Source organism: Geotrypetes seraphini, chromosome 8 (assembly GCF_902459505.1).
Source record: "Geotrypetes seraphini chromosome 8, aGeoSer1.1, whole genome shotgun sequence".
In the NCBI taxonomy this organism is placed as follows: domain Eukaryota; kingdom Metazoa; phylum Chordata; class Amphibia; order Gymnophiona; family Dermophiidae; genus Geotrypetes; species Geotrypetes seraphini.
Window position 1 is genome coordinate 151,322,164 of NC_047091.1, and position 19,206 is coordinate 151,341,369.

Below are 19,206 nucleotides of genomic sequence, written 5' to 3' on the forward strand. Positions count from 1 at the left end.
TGACCTGACTAAGGCATTGATCAACCACTTGAAAGCCCTATGTTGCAGGCTTCTATCTTCACATCTCCTTCCCAAGTCTTCATCCACATGGCAGCAAGTGGCTGGGGGAAGAGAGAGGTGGGAATAGTGAGCTTTAAGTCACAGTGCCATGTTAGAATATAAGGTTACTACCATATATACTCAAATATAAGTCAATCCGAATATAAGTCGAGACCCCCATTTCCTCCCAAAAAGGAGGAATAATGGTTGACTCGAGTATAAGTCAGGCGGCTTAATATTCAAGCGCCCTGCCAGGCTCTGCACCCAGCGCCCCCTCCCTCTCCTGCCAGGTACTGCACCCAGCCCCCTTCCCTCCCTCCTTTCTCAGGCTCTCCACCCATCCCCCTCCTTGTCAGGCTCTCCATCCTGTCCCCTCTCCCTGCCCTGTCCTTCGTACCTCCTCTGTCGCTGGAATCCCTGGTGGTCCAGAGGTGTAGCGGGCAGGAGCGAGCTTTCTGCGCTCCTTACCCACTGCTAACCTGGTCAGTCGCTGCCATGAGTTCCTGCTTCAGCCGCTGAGCGGTACCAAGTAGGAGTGCGCTTTGGCGCTGCTGCTCGACGCTAAGCGGTTTTATGAATGGCTCCCACGAATTCTTGCGGGAGCCATTTTTAAACATTAAATTGTTCGTCTTCTATTAACCAAAAAAAATGTTGAGAGAGAAATTTCTATTATTTTTTATGAAGATTTAAATCTTGTGTTTCTCCTGACAGTAGTAGTGTATATACATATCTGCATAAGTCACAATGTTCATCATTTATTTATTTGGTAAAGGTCTGCTTGAACATGGGCGGAACTGGTCAGCCATTGCCAGGATGGTGGGCTCCAAAACCGTATCACAGTGCAAAAACTTTTACTTCAACTACAAGAAGAGACAGAATCTGGATGGAATCCTCCAACAGCACAAACTAAAAATGGTAAGCGACCAGCCTGCGCCCTCCGTCCATGTCGCATAATACAACTAAAGTGCTCTGCGGCGTAGGTTCGGCAGAATTAACAAGTTGTGCGGTCCTCCCAGTTACAGAGTTTGGCACGCACAATGATGATGTTTCTTTGCCTGGTTCAATCTTCCGTAATGCCCCTCCAGAAATCCCTTATGCATGTCCTCCAGTGACTGTACTGCCCAGCCTTCCCTTTTGTGACTGTATTGTATTGTATCGCCAAATATACTGTTCAATGTAACTTCTGTGAATGTTGGCTTATAACCTGTCCTGAGCTCCCGGGAAGATGGGATAGAAATCAAATCAAAAATATTTTTTTCCCAGTTTATCTAGGTTCTGACAGGTTAGAATGTGTGTGTGGGGGGGGGGGAATCTAATAAACCAAGAAATACAAGTATTTTTCAAATCAAATGTTGCTTTATTTAAGCCAAGCCGGGCACAGCTCAAGGAATACTAAAACTAACATCATGCTATTTTCATGGAAAGAAGGGTTACATTTATCTGCTCCTATTTCAATTGATAACATTCCACTTAAACCAACCACTACTATAAAAATTTTAGGTGTGCTAATCGACCAAAAACTCACATTCCGCTCACAAATTAGTGCTCTAGTTAAAAACTGTTTTTATAAATTAAGGATGATTAGATCTTTGGCCCCCCCTTCTCGATGCCAAATCCCTTACTACATTAATTCACTCCCTTGTGATATCCAAATTGGATTACTGTAATTCTCTACTAAAAGGAATAAATCTAAAGGATATAAAACGTTTACAATTGATTCAAAATACAGCTATCAAACTTATATCAGGTTCAAATAAATATGATCATGTCACTCCTCTTCTACAAAAGGCTCACTGGTTACCCGTCATATATAGAATAACATTTAAAATAGCACTTCTAACTTCAAAACAATACAAACACATGTCCCAGCATTTATTGACAGACTTCTTATTCCATATGACCCTCCGAGAGCTCTAAGATCCACCTCACAGCATACTCTTAATATCCCATCCTTAAGAATAATAGGTACTCGACGTAATACAATCTTTTCAGTAACCGCCCCCACGATTTGGAATTCTCTTCCTATATATATATACGATCTGAACACAATTTACAGAAATTTAAAAATAGTTTAAAATGTTTCTTTTTTAAAGATGCCTACAATTGACTATTTGTTTCAAGTCCAGTTACTCTTGATTTTTCCCGTCCCATTGTTCTTTCCTTTGCCGTATCTTTTCTTAATAAATATTGTAGTTCTCCCCCCCCTTTTTCCTATTGTGTCCTTGTAGATTAATAACAAAAAACCCCCAAAACAAAAAAACCCCGAAGTATGTTAAGATTGTTCGTCTCTGTGTACTTTTGTTAATGTTTTAATTATTATTGTACAACGCTTAGTATTTTGGATAGGCGTTTAATCAAATAATCAAATAAACTTGAAACTTGAATATACCCAGGCAAGTTGTACTTGCTCATGGGGGTGAGATGCACTGGGCTTCTGCTTTTAAAGGCTAGCAGGAATAAAAATGATTACCTCAGCACATATTACTTATGGTGAAAATGGCCTGTGTAGTACACCAAGGCCCCATGATGCCATAGGCACGGTAAGGGGGTGATAGCAACCCTTCCTCTCAACCCCCACCCCCATGTTGTAAACAAATCACTTCCAGGGTACTCAATAGTCATAGGAGACTTTTTTTTTTTTTTTTTTTTTAATTCTTTATTCATTTTTATAACTTACATCAAGTGCATCAAAAAGTAACCACAATTTAACTTAAATACATCACTTGAAATTCTACATTTCTTCATATTAAATACAATTTACCCCTTTCCCTTCTATCCTTTCAATACCTCATACCATATAATAAAGCCCCCCTCCCCCACCCCATTATTTCATTTGTACAAATCAGGGAAAATAATACCTATTCATTGTAATAATTTGTCAACGGCCTCCACACATCTTGAAATTTATTAAAATTCCCTTTCTGAAAAACTAATGATCTTTCCATTTTATAAATATCTTACTTAATAGGGAGATAAATCTTAATCTGTGACAGAAATAACTGTATAATATTGTTATCACAGCTATAGGGCAGGGGACAGGTGAAGGCGATGATGGTCCCCTTGTTAACCTCATTGTAGTGACTTCACTATATTTTGGGTTACTTGGTCTGAGCACTTCACAATAATATTTAAAATAAATTAAAGAAAGCAATATTATTAACAAGAGACTATAGCTGTGATAACAATATTATACATTTTATAAATATGACATACTGAATTCCACCAAAAACTGTAGCTCCAATCTATTCCAATTTTTCCAATTACATGTTATTTGTTGTATGGCAACTCCTGTCAAAATAAGTAAAAGTTTATTATATTTGACTCTTAGCCCTCATAGACATGCCAAATAATACGGTATCATATGATAATGCCACATGATTTTCTAACAGACAATTTATTTGGCCCCAAATTGATTTCCAAAAACCCAAAATAAATGGACAATAGAATAATAGACTTCAAGAAACTGGGTGGAAGTGTCAGTCATGCCTTCTACACCAGTGCCTTAAACTCAAACCCTTTGCAGGGCCACATTTTGGATTTGTAGGTACTTGGAGAGCCTCAGAAAAAAATAGTTAATGTCTTATTAAAGAAATGACAATTTTGCATGAGGTAAAACTCTTTATAGTTTATAAATCTTTCCTTTTGGCTAAATCTTAATAATAATATTGTAATTTATAGCTAAAGAGAAATATGATCAAGAAACTGTTTCATTTTACTTTTGTGATTATGATAAACATACCGAGGGCCTCAAAATAGTACCTGGCGGGCTGCATGTGGTCCCCGGGCTGTGAGTTTGAGACCACTGTTCTACATCAAATAAAAAAAAGGTAGGGGCATGATGCAGGTGTCAGACAATATAAGCAGTACCATTGCTTGAGCTGGCAATGGCTGCTTTGTTCAAGATGTGTTAATTTAAAATTGTTTCTTGACAGACTTGTCACAGTAGGCACCAGTAAATGAAATGTGTTCCTGTTTGCAAGTTAAGAGAGTCGGTTATGAAAAAAATGATAACGCTATTTTAAAGAAAAGTAAAACCCGCTCGGAGCCTCTGTTACTTTTTTAAATTACTCAGCTGCTTGGTGTCCCTGTGAATTAAGTTGTTTTCTTACTTGTTTAAGAAGTACCTTATACCTATCCTTTTCTGATCAATACCATCGTCTTCCCTGCCACTTATATAATACAGCTCACTCAACTCTGCAAAAAAGGAGGCACCACCATCGTGTCAGTCAATTTGGGTGTCTAGGATTATCATCTTAAGGGGAACCCAAGTTTATCAGGGCACGTTCCAATGGTGGATGGATTTTTTTTTTCCTCCTCTTCTACTTATATCAGAACTGCACACAGAGCAAGTGATCCTTTCTTGGCTTAAAAGTGACATCGTGGCTCTAGGAGAGAAGATGACGCAGTAAGGTGCGAGGGTAAAGGTTGGGGTAGAGAAGCTCGCATACTGGAGATGAAAACTGGAGATGAATGCGTGGCTAAGTAGATGGTGTCTTCGAGAGCATTTTGGCATCCTGGACCATGGGATGATTTTCCAAGGGCTGCTGGAGCAGGGATGGTGTGCATCTTTCAAAGAAGGGAAGAAGTGTCTTCGGCAGTAGGCTGGCTAATCTACTGAAGAGGGCTTTAAACTAGAAGTGATGGGGCAGGGTGATCAGAGCCCCTGGGTGGGTATAAGCCCTAAGGAAAGTGAATCACTATATATCTCTACACAAATAGGAAAAGGAGGCAATGTCTGGAAAACAGTATATACTAATGCTTGAAGTATGGGAAACAAGATTCTGAATCTAGAAGCTGTGATGGAAAAAGAGTTGGATATAGTAGTGATCACGGAGATGTGGTTCATGGAGAACCATGACTGGGATGTAGTTATACCGGGATATAATCTGTTCAGGAAAGACAGGGTAGGAAGAAAAGGACAAGGAGTAGCATTATATATTAAAGTCACACAATTGCAGGATCTGCAGGGCAAGGAAGAGGCACTGTGGATCAGTTTGGAAAGAAGGAATGGTAAATATATTTACATTGGTGTGATATACAGGCCTCCTTCACAGATGAAAGAATTAGACTTTTAAAATATATCTAAAAAAGGGAAAATTGTATTAATAGGTGATTCTGATATGCCAGACTTGATTGGGGTATCCCTATTGTGGGGTATTCTAGAAGTAGGGAGATCCTGGATTCTCTATAAGCAGAACTCTTCCAGCAATTGGTAATGGAAATCACATGGGATAGGGTCATACTGGACTAGGGTTGTTTACAAACGGGGAAGGTTTCTGATGCTACAGTGGGTGATCATTTGGCATTATATGGTATGGTTTAATATTAAGACAGGTATAGAGAGGGCTCATTCACAAGTTAAGGTTCTAGACTTTAAAAAAAACCTAACTTTGTTCAGATGGGGAATTACGTTAAGGAATTGTTGTCTGGATGGGAATGTCTGAAAGGAGCAGAAATGCAGTGGGAAAAACTGAAAGGAATTATTGTAAGGGAGACAAACCTTTTTGTGAGGCAAGTAAGTAAGAGGAAAAGAAGGCCGCGTTGGTTCTCAAATGTAGTAGCTGAGAAGGTAAGGGATAAGAGGTTAGCTTTCATAAACTACAAAAGATCGCAGAAAAAGGAAGACAGGCAAAAATATCCAGAAAAGTTATGAGAGGCTAGTTGAGTAGTCAGGAAAACAAGGATGCAAATGGAAGTAAAATAGCTGACATGGTAAAATAGAAAGGCAAGGCATTTTTTAGAGATATCAGTGATAGAAAGAAGTGCAGAAGTGGAATTGTGAGACTCAAAAGTGAAGAAGAGGAATATGTAGAAGCTGATAAAGAAAAGGCTGAATTGCTTAACAAATATTTCTGTTCTGTGTTCACTGCTGAAGCACCTGGAGCAGGACCACAGAAAACAAATGCGAATAGGGATGGAAGTGTGGTAGACTTTGATCGATTTCCAGAGGGTTGTGTTTGTGAGGAGCTAGCTATATTAAAGGTAGACATAGCGATGGGACCAGATGGTGTACATCTGAGGGTGCTGAAGGAACTTAGGAAAGTTCTGGTGGCTCCATTGACTAGTATTTTCGATGCTTCTCTAGAGTTCGGAGTGGTACCGGAGGACTGGAGAAAGGCTGATGTGATCCATCTACACAAAAGTGGAAGTAAGGAAAAAGTAGGGAATTACAGACCAATAAGTCTGACTTCTGTGGTAAGCAAATTAATGGAAACGCTTTTAAAACAGAAAATGGCGAAGTTTCTGGAATCCGGTGGATTACAGGACCAGAGGCAATATGGATTCACTAGAGGTAAGTCTTGTCAGATAAATCTGATCAATTTCTTTGACTGGGTGACCAGAGAATTGGATAGAGTGAGTGCGCTAGATGTGGTGTATTTAGATTTTAGCAAAGCCTTTGACAGTGTTCTACACAGACATCTAATAAATAAACTGAGTGCCCTGGGGATGGACCCCAAAGTGATGGGTTGGGTCAGGAACTGGTTGAGTGGGGCAACAGAGGGTAGTGCTCAATGGAGATCGCTCTGATGAAAGGGATGTTACCAGTGGTGTACCTCAAGGTTCTGTTCTTGGGCCTATTCTTTTTAACATTTTTATAAATGATATTGCTGAAGGGCTTTTGGGTAAGATTTGCCTCTTTGTGGATGATACCAAAATCTGCATTAGAGTAGACACCCCACATGGTATGAATAACATGAAGAAAGACCTAGTGAAGCTTTAATGGTCTGAAATTTGGCAGCTAAAATTTAATGCTAAGAAATGCAAAGTCATGCGTTTTGGCTGCAAAAACCCAAGGAATGTTACAGTTTAGGGGATGAAGAACTTATGTGCATGACAGAAGAGCGGGACTTGGGTGTGATTGTATGTGATGATCTTAAGGAGGCCAACAGTTGAAAAGGTGACGACGAAAGCTAGAAGGATGCTAGGGTGCATAGGGAGAGGTATGGCCAGTAGGAAAATGGAGGTATTGATGTCCCTGTATAAGATTCTAATGAGACCTTATTTACATTACTGTGTAAAATTCTGGAGACTGCACTTTCAAAAAGATATAAAAAGGATGAAGTCAGTCCAGAGGAAGGCATGATCTTCATTATAAGGCAATATGTATACGTGAAGAAAAGGCAGGTGAGGGGAGATATGATTGTTGTTATTAGATGCTATCGACTCATGCTCGACTTGATGAATTGCGGATCTAAAAAGAAATCTGAGATATGATAGAGATGGTTAAATAACCTATATGGTATGTAAATGCACACAAATCGAGTCTCATTTGAAAGGAAGCTCTGCAATGAGAGGGCATAGGATGAAGTTAAGAGGTGATAGGCTCAGGAGCAATCTAAGGAAATACTAAGGAAAGGGTGATAGATACGTGGAACAGTTTCCTTGAAGAGGTGATGGAGACAGACTGTGTCTGAATTCAAGAAAGCGTGGGATAGATGTGTGGGATGTCTTAGAAAGAGGAAGAGATAATGGTTCCTGCTGATGGGCCATTTGGCCTTTATCTGCCATCATGTTTCTGTTTCTAAGTGCTGTGCATCTGGTGTGAGTGTGTGTGTTGCTATGACTGCTTCTGAAATTATCCTAATACTGTATATACCCACTTAAAAAAGAAAAACCCGTTGACACCAAGTTTCAGGATTTCATATAGTTGAGCAAACTTGAGTTTCGGTATTCCTTACCGTTTTCAAATGGAGAATAATACAATAGAATACAGTGTCTTATATATCGCAGTTTTCTGCAAGGAATCTATGCGGTTTTCAATAAGATTTAGCTGAAGTCCTTGAAGGGGCATTGGTTTAGAATAAAGGGGTGAAAGGTAGTAAAGTAGCTATAGTAAGAAAAGGTATGTTTTTAGTTTCTTCCAGAATTCAAGGTAGTTGATGGTGATATATTCAGTACATATATAATATTTTTCTGTATGTAACAACATTTCTAGGCTTTTTTTTTTTTTTAAAAATCATAACTCCTGCAGTGTATAGTTACTCTTGCACTTTAGTTCATATATTGTAGCTCAAGTACTGTACCATCATTACTGCAATTAATGATTCATGTTTCCATCAAAGCTGCTCATGTAAACCGCTCTGAATTGACTTGTAAGGGCTAGATTCACTAAGCAAACCGATCATGTACCGATCGGTTTGCGAGCCCTTTACGACCCGATGTCCCTCCGACCCGATTCACTAACCTGTGTACCGATCCATGCCTGCAAATGAGGGGAAACGGCATGCAAAGTAGGCAGGTACGCGATTCACAAAAAAAAAAGAAAAAAAAAAGAGGGGCACCAACTGGGCTGACAGATCCAAAATAAGCGACTGCTGAGGACCAGTCGTTCAGGTCCTTTCCGACTACCCTGCCTTCAGCCCCACTCTCCTGCTCTCACCCCCGATCTCCTGCTCTCAGCTCCGATCTGCTGCCTGCCCCAATCTGCTGCCTGCCTGATCTCCTGCTCTCACCCCCGATCTCATGCTCTCAGCTCCGATCTCCTGCTCTCACCCCGATCTCCTGCTCTCACCCCCGATCTGCTGCCTGCCTGTCTGCCTAATCTCCTGCTCTCATCCCCGATCTGCTGCCTGCCCCAATCTGCTGTCTGCCTGATCTCCTGCTCTCACCCCCGATCTGCTGCTCTCAGCTCCGATCTGCTGCCTGCCTGATCTCCTGCTCTCACCCCCAATCTCCTGCTCTCACCCCCGATCTGCTGCTCTCACCTCCGATCTGCTACCTGCCTGATCTCCTGCTCTCACCCCCGATCTGCTGCTCTCAGCTCCGATCTGCTGCCTGTCTGATCTCCTGCTCTCACTCCCGATCTCTTGCTCTCAGCTTCGATCTGCTGCCTGCCTGATCTCTTGCTCTCACCCCCAATCTCCTGTTCTCACCCCTGATCTGCTGCCTGCCTGATCTCCTGCTCTCAGCCCCGATTTCCTGCCTGCCACGATCTCCTGCTCTTAGCCCCGATTTGCTGCCTACCCCGATCTCCTGCTCTCGCCCCGAATCTCTCCTGCCGCCCCGACTTTCCTGCCCTTCCCTACAGTGCAAGCCTGAAGTTTTAACTCACAGGCTTAAAGCAGGTTAAAACCACGGGCTTGCAAAAAAAAAAGGTTTCCTGTCGAGAGCGTGCGCAGACCATCTACAGGCAAGGAAGATGGTCTGCACATGTTCAAGGATCGCTCTCTAGCGATCCGTGCAGTCGGTGGGGAGGCGTGCCAACGATCGCCCCCATTTGCATACAGGCCTTTAGTGAATTTGTCGGCCTGCATGCAAACGGACACGGATAGAAGATCGGTGAATCTAGCCCATAGTCATTAGTAGCAGTATAGAAGCTTTAAATAATAAAGAATGTAGCAGTAGGGCACGCAAATGCAATTAGTCTATAAAGTTTGTGCAAGTATAGTCAGAATGCCTGACATGCCCATGTCCCTCATATACATTTATGCTCCCTTTGAATTTGCACTTGAGACATTAGGTGCTCAGTTTACAGAACAGGGGTGTTAGTTGTATGCACCACTTCTAATTACTGCCCATTAGAGCTTGTTAACAGCAATTAATTGGTACTTATCTCTAACACTGGTCAACAAGCATTTTGCTACTGGAGTTCCGTCACCTGTACCTTAACAAGGACCACACGCTGACTATAAATCTGAAAACAGTTTTTGCCTATCATGCCGCTGTACCGGGCCATGGTACGCCCCCCCCCCCCCAACCTGGAATACTGCGTCCAGCACTGGTCGCAGTACATGAAGGACACAGTACTACTCAAAAGGGTCCAGAAACGAGCGACTAAAATGGTTAAGGGGCTGGAGGAGTTGCCGTACAGTGAGAGATTAGAGAAACTGGGCCTCTTCTCCCTTGAAAAGAGGAGACTGAGAAGGGGACATGATCGAAACATTCAAGATAATGAAGGGAATAGACTTATTAGATAGAGACAGGTTGTTCACCCTCTCCAAGGTAGAGAGAACGAGAGGGCACTCTCTAAAGTTAAAAGGAGATAGATTCCGTATAAACGTAAGGAAGTTCTTTACCCAGAGAGTGGTAGAAAACTGGAACGCTCTTCCGGAGGCTGTTATAGGGGAAAACACCCTCCAGGGTTTCAAGACAAAGTTAGACAAGTTCCTGCTGAACCAGAACGTACGCAGGTAAGGCTAGATTCAGTTAGGGCACTGGTCTTTGACCTAAGGGCCGACATGGGAGCGGACTGCTGGGCACGATGGAACACTGGTCTGACCCAGCAGCGACAATTCTTATGTTCTTACATCCTGTTTTTAAGTTATGCGTCAGTTTGTGTTTATATCATTTTCGTCAATAACACTACCATGAAACATCGGTATTTTACTGTTTCTGTAACACAATATTGCATTTTAGGATAGCTCATCAATCACATATACCAGTAATTTGAAAGTTTATACAAAAAATTGATTGTGCTCCTTTTCTACCTGTGAATTTTTATATTTTGTTTGTTTTTGTCTAAGATATAATTATTATGAACAGATGAGGTTGTGTTAACCATCCTGATAATTTCTGTTATGTCTGCGGACAATTTACTGTGCAAGATCAGTGAAAGAATCTGTCCAGCAGACTTCAGAGTGCATACAAGCATTATTTTGGCTGTTAAGTTGGCGACCAAGATAAAGCGTGGGCACCTCATGTGTGCTGAACTGTCTGCTATTCTGGATTAACACAGTGGCTAAATGGGAAACGGAAGAAGATGCCTTTTGCCGTACCCTTAGTGTGGCGTGAACCAACAAATTATCACTCAGACGGTTATTTTTGCATGACAAAAATTGCTGGATTCACAAAGAGGAATAAATCAAAAATTGTGTATCCTGACTGCCCGTCTGCAATTAAACCCGTTCCTCATAAGAACATAAGAAGTTGCCTCCGCTGAGGCAGACCAGAGGTCCATCTCGCCCAGCGGTCCGCTCCCGCGGCGGCCCATCAGTCCCACTGCCTGAACAGTGGTCTCTGACTAAATTTTATAATTTACCTCTAATCCTATCCCTATAACCTTACCTCTACTCCTATCTATACCCCTCAATTTTATAAATTACCTCTAATCCTATCCCTATAACCTTACCTCTACTCCTATCTATACCCCTCAATTTTATAAATTACCTCTAATCCTATCCCTATAACCTTACCTCTACTCCTATCTGTACCCCTCAATCCCTTTGTCCTCCAGGTACCTGTCCAGACCCTCTTTGAAGCCCTGTAGCGTGCTTCTGCTTATCACATCCTCCGGTAGCGCGTTCCATGTATCCACCACCCTCTGGGTGAAAAACAACTTCCTGGCGTTTGTTCTAAACCTTTCCCCTTTCAATTTCTCTGAGTGCCCTCCTTCCACATCTGCAGCACAGTGTGCCGAAAGTTCAGATGAAGAATGTGCCTCTGCTGCTGTGGAGGAGTTGTACGAATCTGAAGTGGATGAAAAACCACCTCACCTGCTAACTCAAGAAGATTTTAATGATCGACTTCTTCCCACCCAATCTTGGTGATGCCAGCGATAGAAAGCAGATGTCAGGGAAAGTTCAATCCCAGTGTGATGGGAGACTATTGTTGGTTCTGGCAAAGAGAGACAAATGTACAGTACAAGTGTAAAAGCAAATGTCTCAAACATTTCTGAACATGCTGACATCACTTTTGTGTGCGTTAAGAGAGGCGTAAATATATGCTGTAACATGTCTCCTTATTGTTTTTGTGTTTGTTTTCAGAGTAGACTCCTTAACAGAAGTTTGGGACACAGTTCATACTCCCAATATTGTGCCGATATGGCAAAGTGTCTAAAAAATCAATAATGTGTATCTAAGAAACCTGACACGGTAGCTGAATTTCAATTACAGATCTGAAATCAGCATAATTAAATTAACTAAGTACACTTCTTAAGGTCTCAGTAACAAAGAAAAACTTTTTTTTTTTGTTAACCAATGTATAATTAACTGCCAATTTAGTGCCAATTACTTAATTATGTTAGCACATAACTGACCCCATTCTATAACTGGGAATTAAATTGCATCCGACTGTAGGCACCATTTATAGAATTTGGGAAATAGTCATATATTACATTACATTAGTATTTATGGATCACTAATATGCTCCAGACGGTGTTCAATGCAATTTACAATTTAGAAGAGCCTGGCCTAAATCCAGGGATGACATTATTTCATTAGGGTTCATGACACAGATAACTTGGTTTATGTTCATGTAGGCCTTTGATCATAAAAGCAAGATATGCATATATATACACGAGTAAATCATAGCAGACATACAAAAATGAGCATTTACTTATGTATTGCCTACATGTACTCTCATCCCTGGGGGTGCCACATGCTCATGAAATAATGGAGGTCTTTTACTAAGACGCGCTTTAGCAAGTGCTAATTGCTAAATAATGAGCACGTTAGCATTTAGCAGGTGCTAAATCGGCTAGCGCACCTTAATAAAAGATCCCCAAAGTTAAGTGCTGTGTTTTCCTAATGCCTGCTTTTATGTATGCGTGCATGGTAATGTTATAAGATGCTACTTTACATGCTTAAGTTGTTGATAAAATTGTCTATGTTATATGTAGGTAAAGTGAAGCTTTATAAATCCAGGTGGTCATTGGACCAAGAACCTCTTTCTGTAGAATGTCATAAACAGTGTAGTTACTTACCTGTAACGTAGGTTCTCCGTGGACAGCAGGATAGTCAGCCACACATGGGTGTTGTCCCAACACCTCCCAATTTGCGGATAAGCTCTCCAATAGCTCAGAGAGATTTTTTTTTTTTTTTCTCTGAGCACGTGCAGTGCCCGGGCCCCACTGGGCATGCCCGAGCCCTACCCATTTCCCCCTGCTTCCCCCTAATCCCCAGGATGTTCCTAGCTGTGGCCGGGTCGGCCGTATGGGGAGGCGGGTGGGTTGTGTGGCTGACTATCCTGCTGTCCACGGAGAACCTACGTTACAGGTAAGTAACTACACTTTCTCCTAGGACAAGCAGGATGAGTCAGCCACATATGGGTGACTCCCTAGCCGAGGGATGTACCAACTGGACCTGCGCCCTAGCGCCCTGCGCATCCCTCGCCTGGCTGTGGAGGCCGAACCGGGCAGGGTAATCAGGCAAAGCAGGTAAAGTTATGGAAACAAGGTTTTAGATAAAGTGCTGTGTTAACTGAGCAATAATACTCACAGAACAATGAACTGGTCAATGACAATCAATGAACAGTGAGAAACCAACTGGTCAACAGTGACCATTCGTACTTGCATGTGAGAATTCATACTTGCCTATTCCACGTTCAGTCTAGACAGGAGTGCTGGAAGACCTACTTAACTCACAGAACAACGAAAACTGGTCAATGACAATCAATGAACAGTGAGAAAACCAACTGGTCAACGGTGACAATTCATAACTGGTCAATAGTGACAATTCGTACTTGCATATGAGAATTCATACTTGCCTATTCCACATTCAGACTAGACAGGATTGCTGGAAGTCCTACTTAACTCACAGAACAGTGAAATTGGTCAATGACAATCAATGAACAGTGAGAAACCAACTGGTCAACAGTGACAAATCGTACTTGCATGTGAGAATTCATACTTGCCTATTCCACATTCAGTCTAGGAAGGAGTGCTGGAAGACCTACTTAATCAATATCTATAACACCCTACTTGAACAGTGTTTGTCGATATTTATAACCCCCTACTTGATCAGTGTTTGTCAAGGCTGTGCTAGTGGTTGCTGTCCCTCCCGGGAGGGAAGAGCCACTTCCAAGACAGCTCGGCCGAATGCATTTGGAGCGTGGAATGCTATGTCGAGGCAATAGTGCTTGGTGAAGGTGTGCATGGAGGACCAAGTGGCTGCATCGCAGATGTCCCCTATTGGTGTGTGGTGCAGAAGTGCCGTTGTGTTGGCTATGGTTCTGCGCTGGTGGGCGTTGGCTCCCACCTGCGGTTGATGCTGCGCTTTTCTATAGGTGAAGGGGATGCACTCTTATATCCAGCGCGAGCGCCTGCGTTTGGTGGCCGGAAGTCCTGGTCTGTTTTGGTCGTAGGAGACGAACAATTGAGGCTTGTCTAATCTGCTGCATAGTCAGGGCCCGCACACAGTCCAGGAGGTGTTGCTGCGGTGGCAGTGTGCCTCCCTGTGGGGAGATGTAGAGTGCCGGGAGGCACGCTGAAGCCACCTTCGGCAAGAATTGGGGGTGGGTTCTGGGTACCACCCTGTTCTCATGAGGGAGTGTGTCGGTAGACACGATGGTCAGGGTTTTCCAAGCCAGGAATACGGGATCTGCCTCCCCCAAAGGTTTGAAGGGGTTGAGGTGAGATGATGCGGCACCAAGTTGAGGTCCCATCTGGGCGGTGGTGGTCTGGCCGGTGGGTGCAGATTGGACAGTCCCTTCATGAAATTTTGTGATTACTGGATGCCTCGACACTGGTTTGCTGTCTAGGCCAGTGTGGTATGCCGTGATTGCACTTAGGTGGACCTTGATGGAAGTGGGTTTTAGGTCCCCCTGAGATAAGCTCAGTATGTACTGCAGGATGTCCGGTATGGGGCAGTTGTAGGGGTCTCGCTGCGTGTCTGTGCACTGGTAGCAGGACCTTCTCCCTTTCAACCCATAGCGTTTTCTGGTTGAAGGTCTTCTGGCTGCCATAAGAGTGTGCTCCACGTCTTGTGGTAGGTTCATCCTCTCATCATCCATGCGGTCAGGGCTAAGGAACGTAGGTCGTGGTGGAGGGTAAGGTTCCCGCATTGTGTAATGAGAACTGCACTGATCGGGAGTGGGGAGAGGTGGGTGAACCGCTATCCCCTGCCGGAACGGGAACCATGGTTGCAGGAGCCCGAACAGGGCAATCATGATCACCGTTGCTCTGTCCTGAAGAATTCTCTGCAGGACTTAGGGTATTCCAACTCACAGACAGACCGTCGGGGCTGAGACGGCGATGGGTTGATCTCTTTGCGCAGAAGGTCGAGTATTTTGAGTTCGGTTCGGTTGCAAACAGGTCAATGCTCGGTGTGCCCCAGGTGCTGAAGATCTTCTTCATCGCCGCTGGGTTGAGACACCACTCATCGGGATCCAGCTGGTGGCTGAGTCTTTCTGCCAGGTCGTTCTGCTCCCACAGGAGGTAAGTTGCCTGGATGGGGCATTGAATGGAGTTGGAGAACTCCCACATGTGACAATCTTCCTTGCATAGCGAGGTCGACCCAGTCCCTCCCTGTTTGTTGATATAGTGCAAGGCCACCTGGTTTTCTGTTTGGGTGAGGACTGCCCTGCCTGTTTGAGGGTTTCGAGGGCATTCCCTAAGGCCCTGAGCTCCAGTAGGTGGGTAGTCAGAGGTTGGGTACACTGGTCCCAGTGACGTCTGAGGTGCCCTTTCAGGGATCACATGAGTAGTCTGGTGTGCTGCACAACAAAGACCGGAGCGTGCTGACGGTGAGCTGCTGGCAGGGATGCGCTGGGCCAGGGATGTCATGGCGTCGATCTGGTAGTCCCGTAGGACGGCCTTGGTCTGCGTGATATTGATGACTGCCCAGATGAACGATATCCCCTGGGTGGGTATCAGGAGGGATTTCATGTAGTTGATGAGGAACCCCAGTTCTTGGAGGAGGGTTATGGTGGTTGACGGGGCTGCCAGCTGTTGAGATAAGATAGGACGCGCACCCCTTGAAGGCGAGGATGTGCCACTGCCACGCACTTTGTGAACGCTCTTGGAGCCGTTGAGAGTCCAAGGGGCAGGACCTTGTACTGGAGGCGTCTGTCTTGGGTTTAGAAGCGACGATGCCTCCTGTGGGCTGGGTGCATGGGATACTAGCCAATACTCGGGCTGTAACAGGGCCAAGACTGTACCCAGAGAGTGCGTCTGGACCTTGTGTATGCATCTGTTGAGCTTACAGAGATCCAGGAACGAGCGTTGTCCTTGTCCATGGTGACGCGGGGGTTCCTGGAGTAGAAACCCCTTGGTGATCTCCTCTGTTCGTCACTGCCTCTATTGATTCTGCCGAAGCAGGTCCTCTCCTTGCTGCAGGAAAGTTGGGTCGTCAGATGGAGGGTGCCCCGCCCACTCGGGGGGGGCGGGAGGCGGGAGTGGAGACGAATTCGGAATCCCTGCTTGATGATGCTGAGGGCCCACTGGTCGATGGTGATCCTGGGCCAAGCCTTCGCAGACAATCTGATCATGCTGGGCCGGAGGGTGATCAAGGTTCTGTTTATGTCTTGGGGAGAGGGCTGCCCTTGGATGCCCCTGCCCCTCGGGCGGTGCTTGTTTGCGTAGCAGTTATGTTACTGTTGCGAGCGCTGGGGCACAGACTGCTGCCAGTGTGGACTGGCTCAGTTGTGAGCTGGAGTCTCTATTTTATTTTATTTATTTATTTCCTCTCACTGGCCTCCTGATAAAGCCGCATCTGGAACTGGAGCGCAGCAATTTGTGCGCTCAGCATTGCGCCCTCGAAGGTCTTTTTCCCCGTGGAAACCAGGGTTTTTCAGGTCCTTCCCTGACGGGGGTTGGAGGGGGGGGGTCGTGCTGCCCTGTTTCTCTTAAGCTACCGCAATGTCCATGTATGGCTGCTGCGGGTTGACGAATCCCTGGGCTGGAAAGATCTGGTACTTCAATCCCAGTCTCCTTGATGTTGGTTGCCCTGAGGAGGGAGTCAGCCAAATCTTGTCTCTGCAGTCCAGGAGGTTCTTGTGGACTGGAATCGCCACTGCCTGCGTGAAGTACTGGTACTGGTAGTTCAGGCCTTGTAGTACTCTGTCTTGGGTACTTGTTGCCCACCCACGTGGATCTTGAGAAAGGCTGTGAGTTTCTGGAGGGACTTGGGGTGAGTCCTCGTTTGTGGGGGTTTTTTTTTTTTTTAGTAAATATTTATTTATTTTTGTGGGTGGTGACTCGGGGCGTGGCTGGAGGCTGGTGTGTAGCTTGTTCCTCCGTTGCTTGGGTGCATGGCATGCCGCTGAACCGCGCCATGTTGTTGTGCGTGGCTCCCTCTAAAGGGGGACATAGTGGGGAGTGTAGCCCGCTGAGAGAGGAGTGGGTCAGCAGGAGGATTAACTGTGGCTGCCGGTCCCACCCCTGGTGGTTCGCAGGTTCATGTGCTGCTCCACTTGACTGGTTGGGTGGCTCCATGTACCCCACCCCCCTTCTCTGTCCTTCTTGAGAAGGGGGGAGAGCCTGCAGAGAAGGGGCAGGATGCACCCCTTCATCTGTGCCAGTGCTCCTGGCTGCGTTTCCCACTGTGCCTGGAGGCAGAGAAAGAGGAGTGATAATGCCTCTTGAGTGGGCTTCTGCTGCTGTACTGCCTATTGTATATTAAACTGTACAGCGCTGCATATGCCTTTCAGTGCTATAGAAATAATGAATAGTACAGAGTCCCTCATGCTAGCTGGAAAAGCACTCTGCCTAGGTTTTATGAAGAGCAAACAGCTTTTTAGACTGAGGAGTTTCAAACCCCCACCTTTGGAGAGGCATGGTCTGACATGCCGCATCTCTGAAGATATCAGCACCCTGCTGAGAAAGGCAGACTCCTCGTTCCCAACATGAGAGGGGGAGGGGGGCAGGGTGGGAAAGGTGTGAATTGTAGACTCTGCAGGACCGCAAGAGGGAAAGAAACATCGAGTTGGTTGTTTTTTTTTTTTCAGCATGTCCTTTATGAGCTGAACTCTGGGGCAGCATGTCTCCTACTGGGGGGAGAGGTCTGCAGGTCCCCTCCAAGGGAAAGAAGCATGGGAGATTTTTTCTCCTTAAATTCAGATTGGGAGGAGGGTGGGGCAGAGCCCTCGGGGCTGCAACAGATTATCAGAGGTTTTCCCAAAAACAAGCGGATAGGACTTACCTTTGAACCCCAATCGGCTCCCTGCAGAGGCTGGCTGCAAGAGGCAGCATGCCGTCTGGAGGGTGAAAGCCCCTATCTGTTGCTTGCAGAGGCTGTGGATTTACGCAGCAGCATGCAAGACTCCTATTGGCTGCCCTGTGGAGGATGGCTGTAGGTGGCAACATGCAGGGATTCCTGGAGAGATCTCTCGGTCTGGCGAGACTCCTATCGGCTGCCCTGCAGAGGCTGGTTCTAAGCGGCAACATGCAGGGACTCCGGGAGATATTTCTCTACCGGGCCAAGTGCAGGCAGGGGGATTAGCTGAGCCAGGGCATCCTGGAGGCTCCTTGCCACTGTAGCTTGTGGATCCCCCGCTGCTGCATTCTGATGAGGATGGCTGCTGGAGGAAGATTCTCGGGCCTCACTTCTCTTCATGCCTGGCTGTAAGCAGCAACATGCAGGAACTCCTGGAGAGATCTCTCGGTCTGGTGAGACTCCTATCGGCTTCCTGCAGGGGCTGGCGGCTAGCGACAGCATGCAGGACCTCCGGGAGAGATTTCTCGACCAGGCAAGTTGCAGTCGGGGGAGTTGACTGAGCCAGGATGTCCTGGAGGCTCCTCACCGGATTCGTCTGTGGATCCCCCGCTGCTACGCTCCGATGAGGATGGCTGCTGGAGGAAGATTCCCGGGCCTCACTTCTCTTCATGAAGTCTCTCAGTGCCCTCTTCCTTAGCTTGCGTGCACGTGGTGACATGTGCGCACAATGCAAGCCACACGGAAACCTCGAGCGCCGGATCCAATCAGTGGGCGCACAATTCATGAGGATCCAGTGTGTTCATCCTCCTCCTGCATCCCAGTTGTTTCTTTAGATGATTCAGGCATCTTCAAGTTGATGAGTAGAAAAGTTGTAATGGAGAGCTGTAGAAAAATCCGACCGATGGGAACGGGCGGAAACTAAAGGCTGGGGATTAGGGGGAAGCAGGGGGAAATGGGTAGGGCTTGGGCATGCCCAGTGGGGCCCAGGCACTGCACGTGCTCAGAGAAAAAAAAAAAAAAAAATCTCTCTGAGCCATTGGAGAGCTTATCCGCAAATTGGGAGGTGTTGGGACAACACCCATGTGTGGCTGACTCATCCTGCTTGTCCTAGGAGAACTTCATATGCCCATGCCCAGCTGTTTTGTAAGCAGATTAAAGAAAAAAAAATAGCAAATTCAGTTCATAGACAAGTTCTACATCAGCATTTTTACAGTGGGTATGCTGAAAATCACACCTCTCGGCAGTCCCTGAGCTGTGGTGATGGTTATCCTTGACTTTGGGTGAAGAGCAATGTTCCCTCTAAGGACCAAGTTCATGTGAGCAAGAAAATATATATATATATTATTATTTTTATTTT

General features: G+C 45.3%; 1 protein-coding gene across 13 annotated transcripts in view; it reads left to right on the forward strand.

Moving 5' to 3' along the window:
• Nucleotides 1–19,206, forward strand: part of NCOR2 (nuclear receptor corepressor 2) — an 844,184-nt gene that overhangs the window by 593,023 nt on the left and 231,955 nt on the right. For all 13 annotated transcript variants that reach the window (XM_033955736.1, XM_033955745.1, XM_033955746.1 and 10 more), the window contains exon 18: nucleotides 812–954. In XM_033955736.1, the coding sequence (XP_033811627.1) occupies nucleotides 812–954 (143 nt within the window). The remainder of the gene's footprint in view (nucleotides 1–811; nucleotides 955–19,206) is intronic.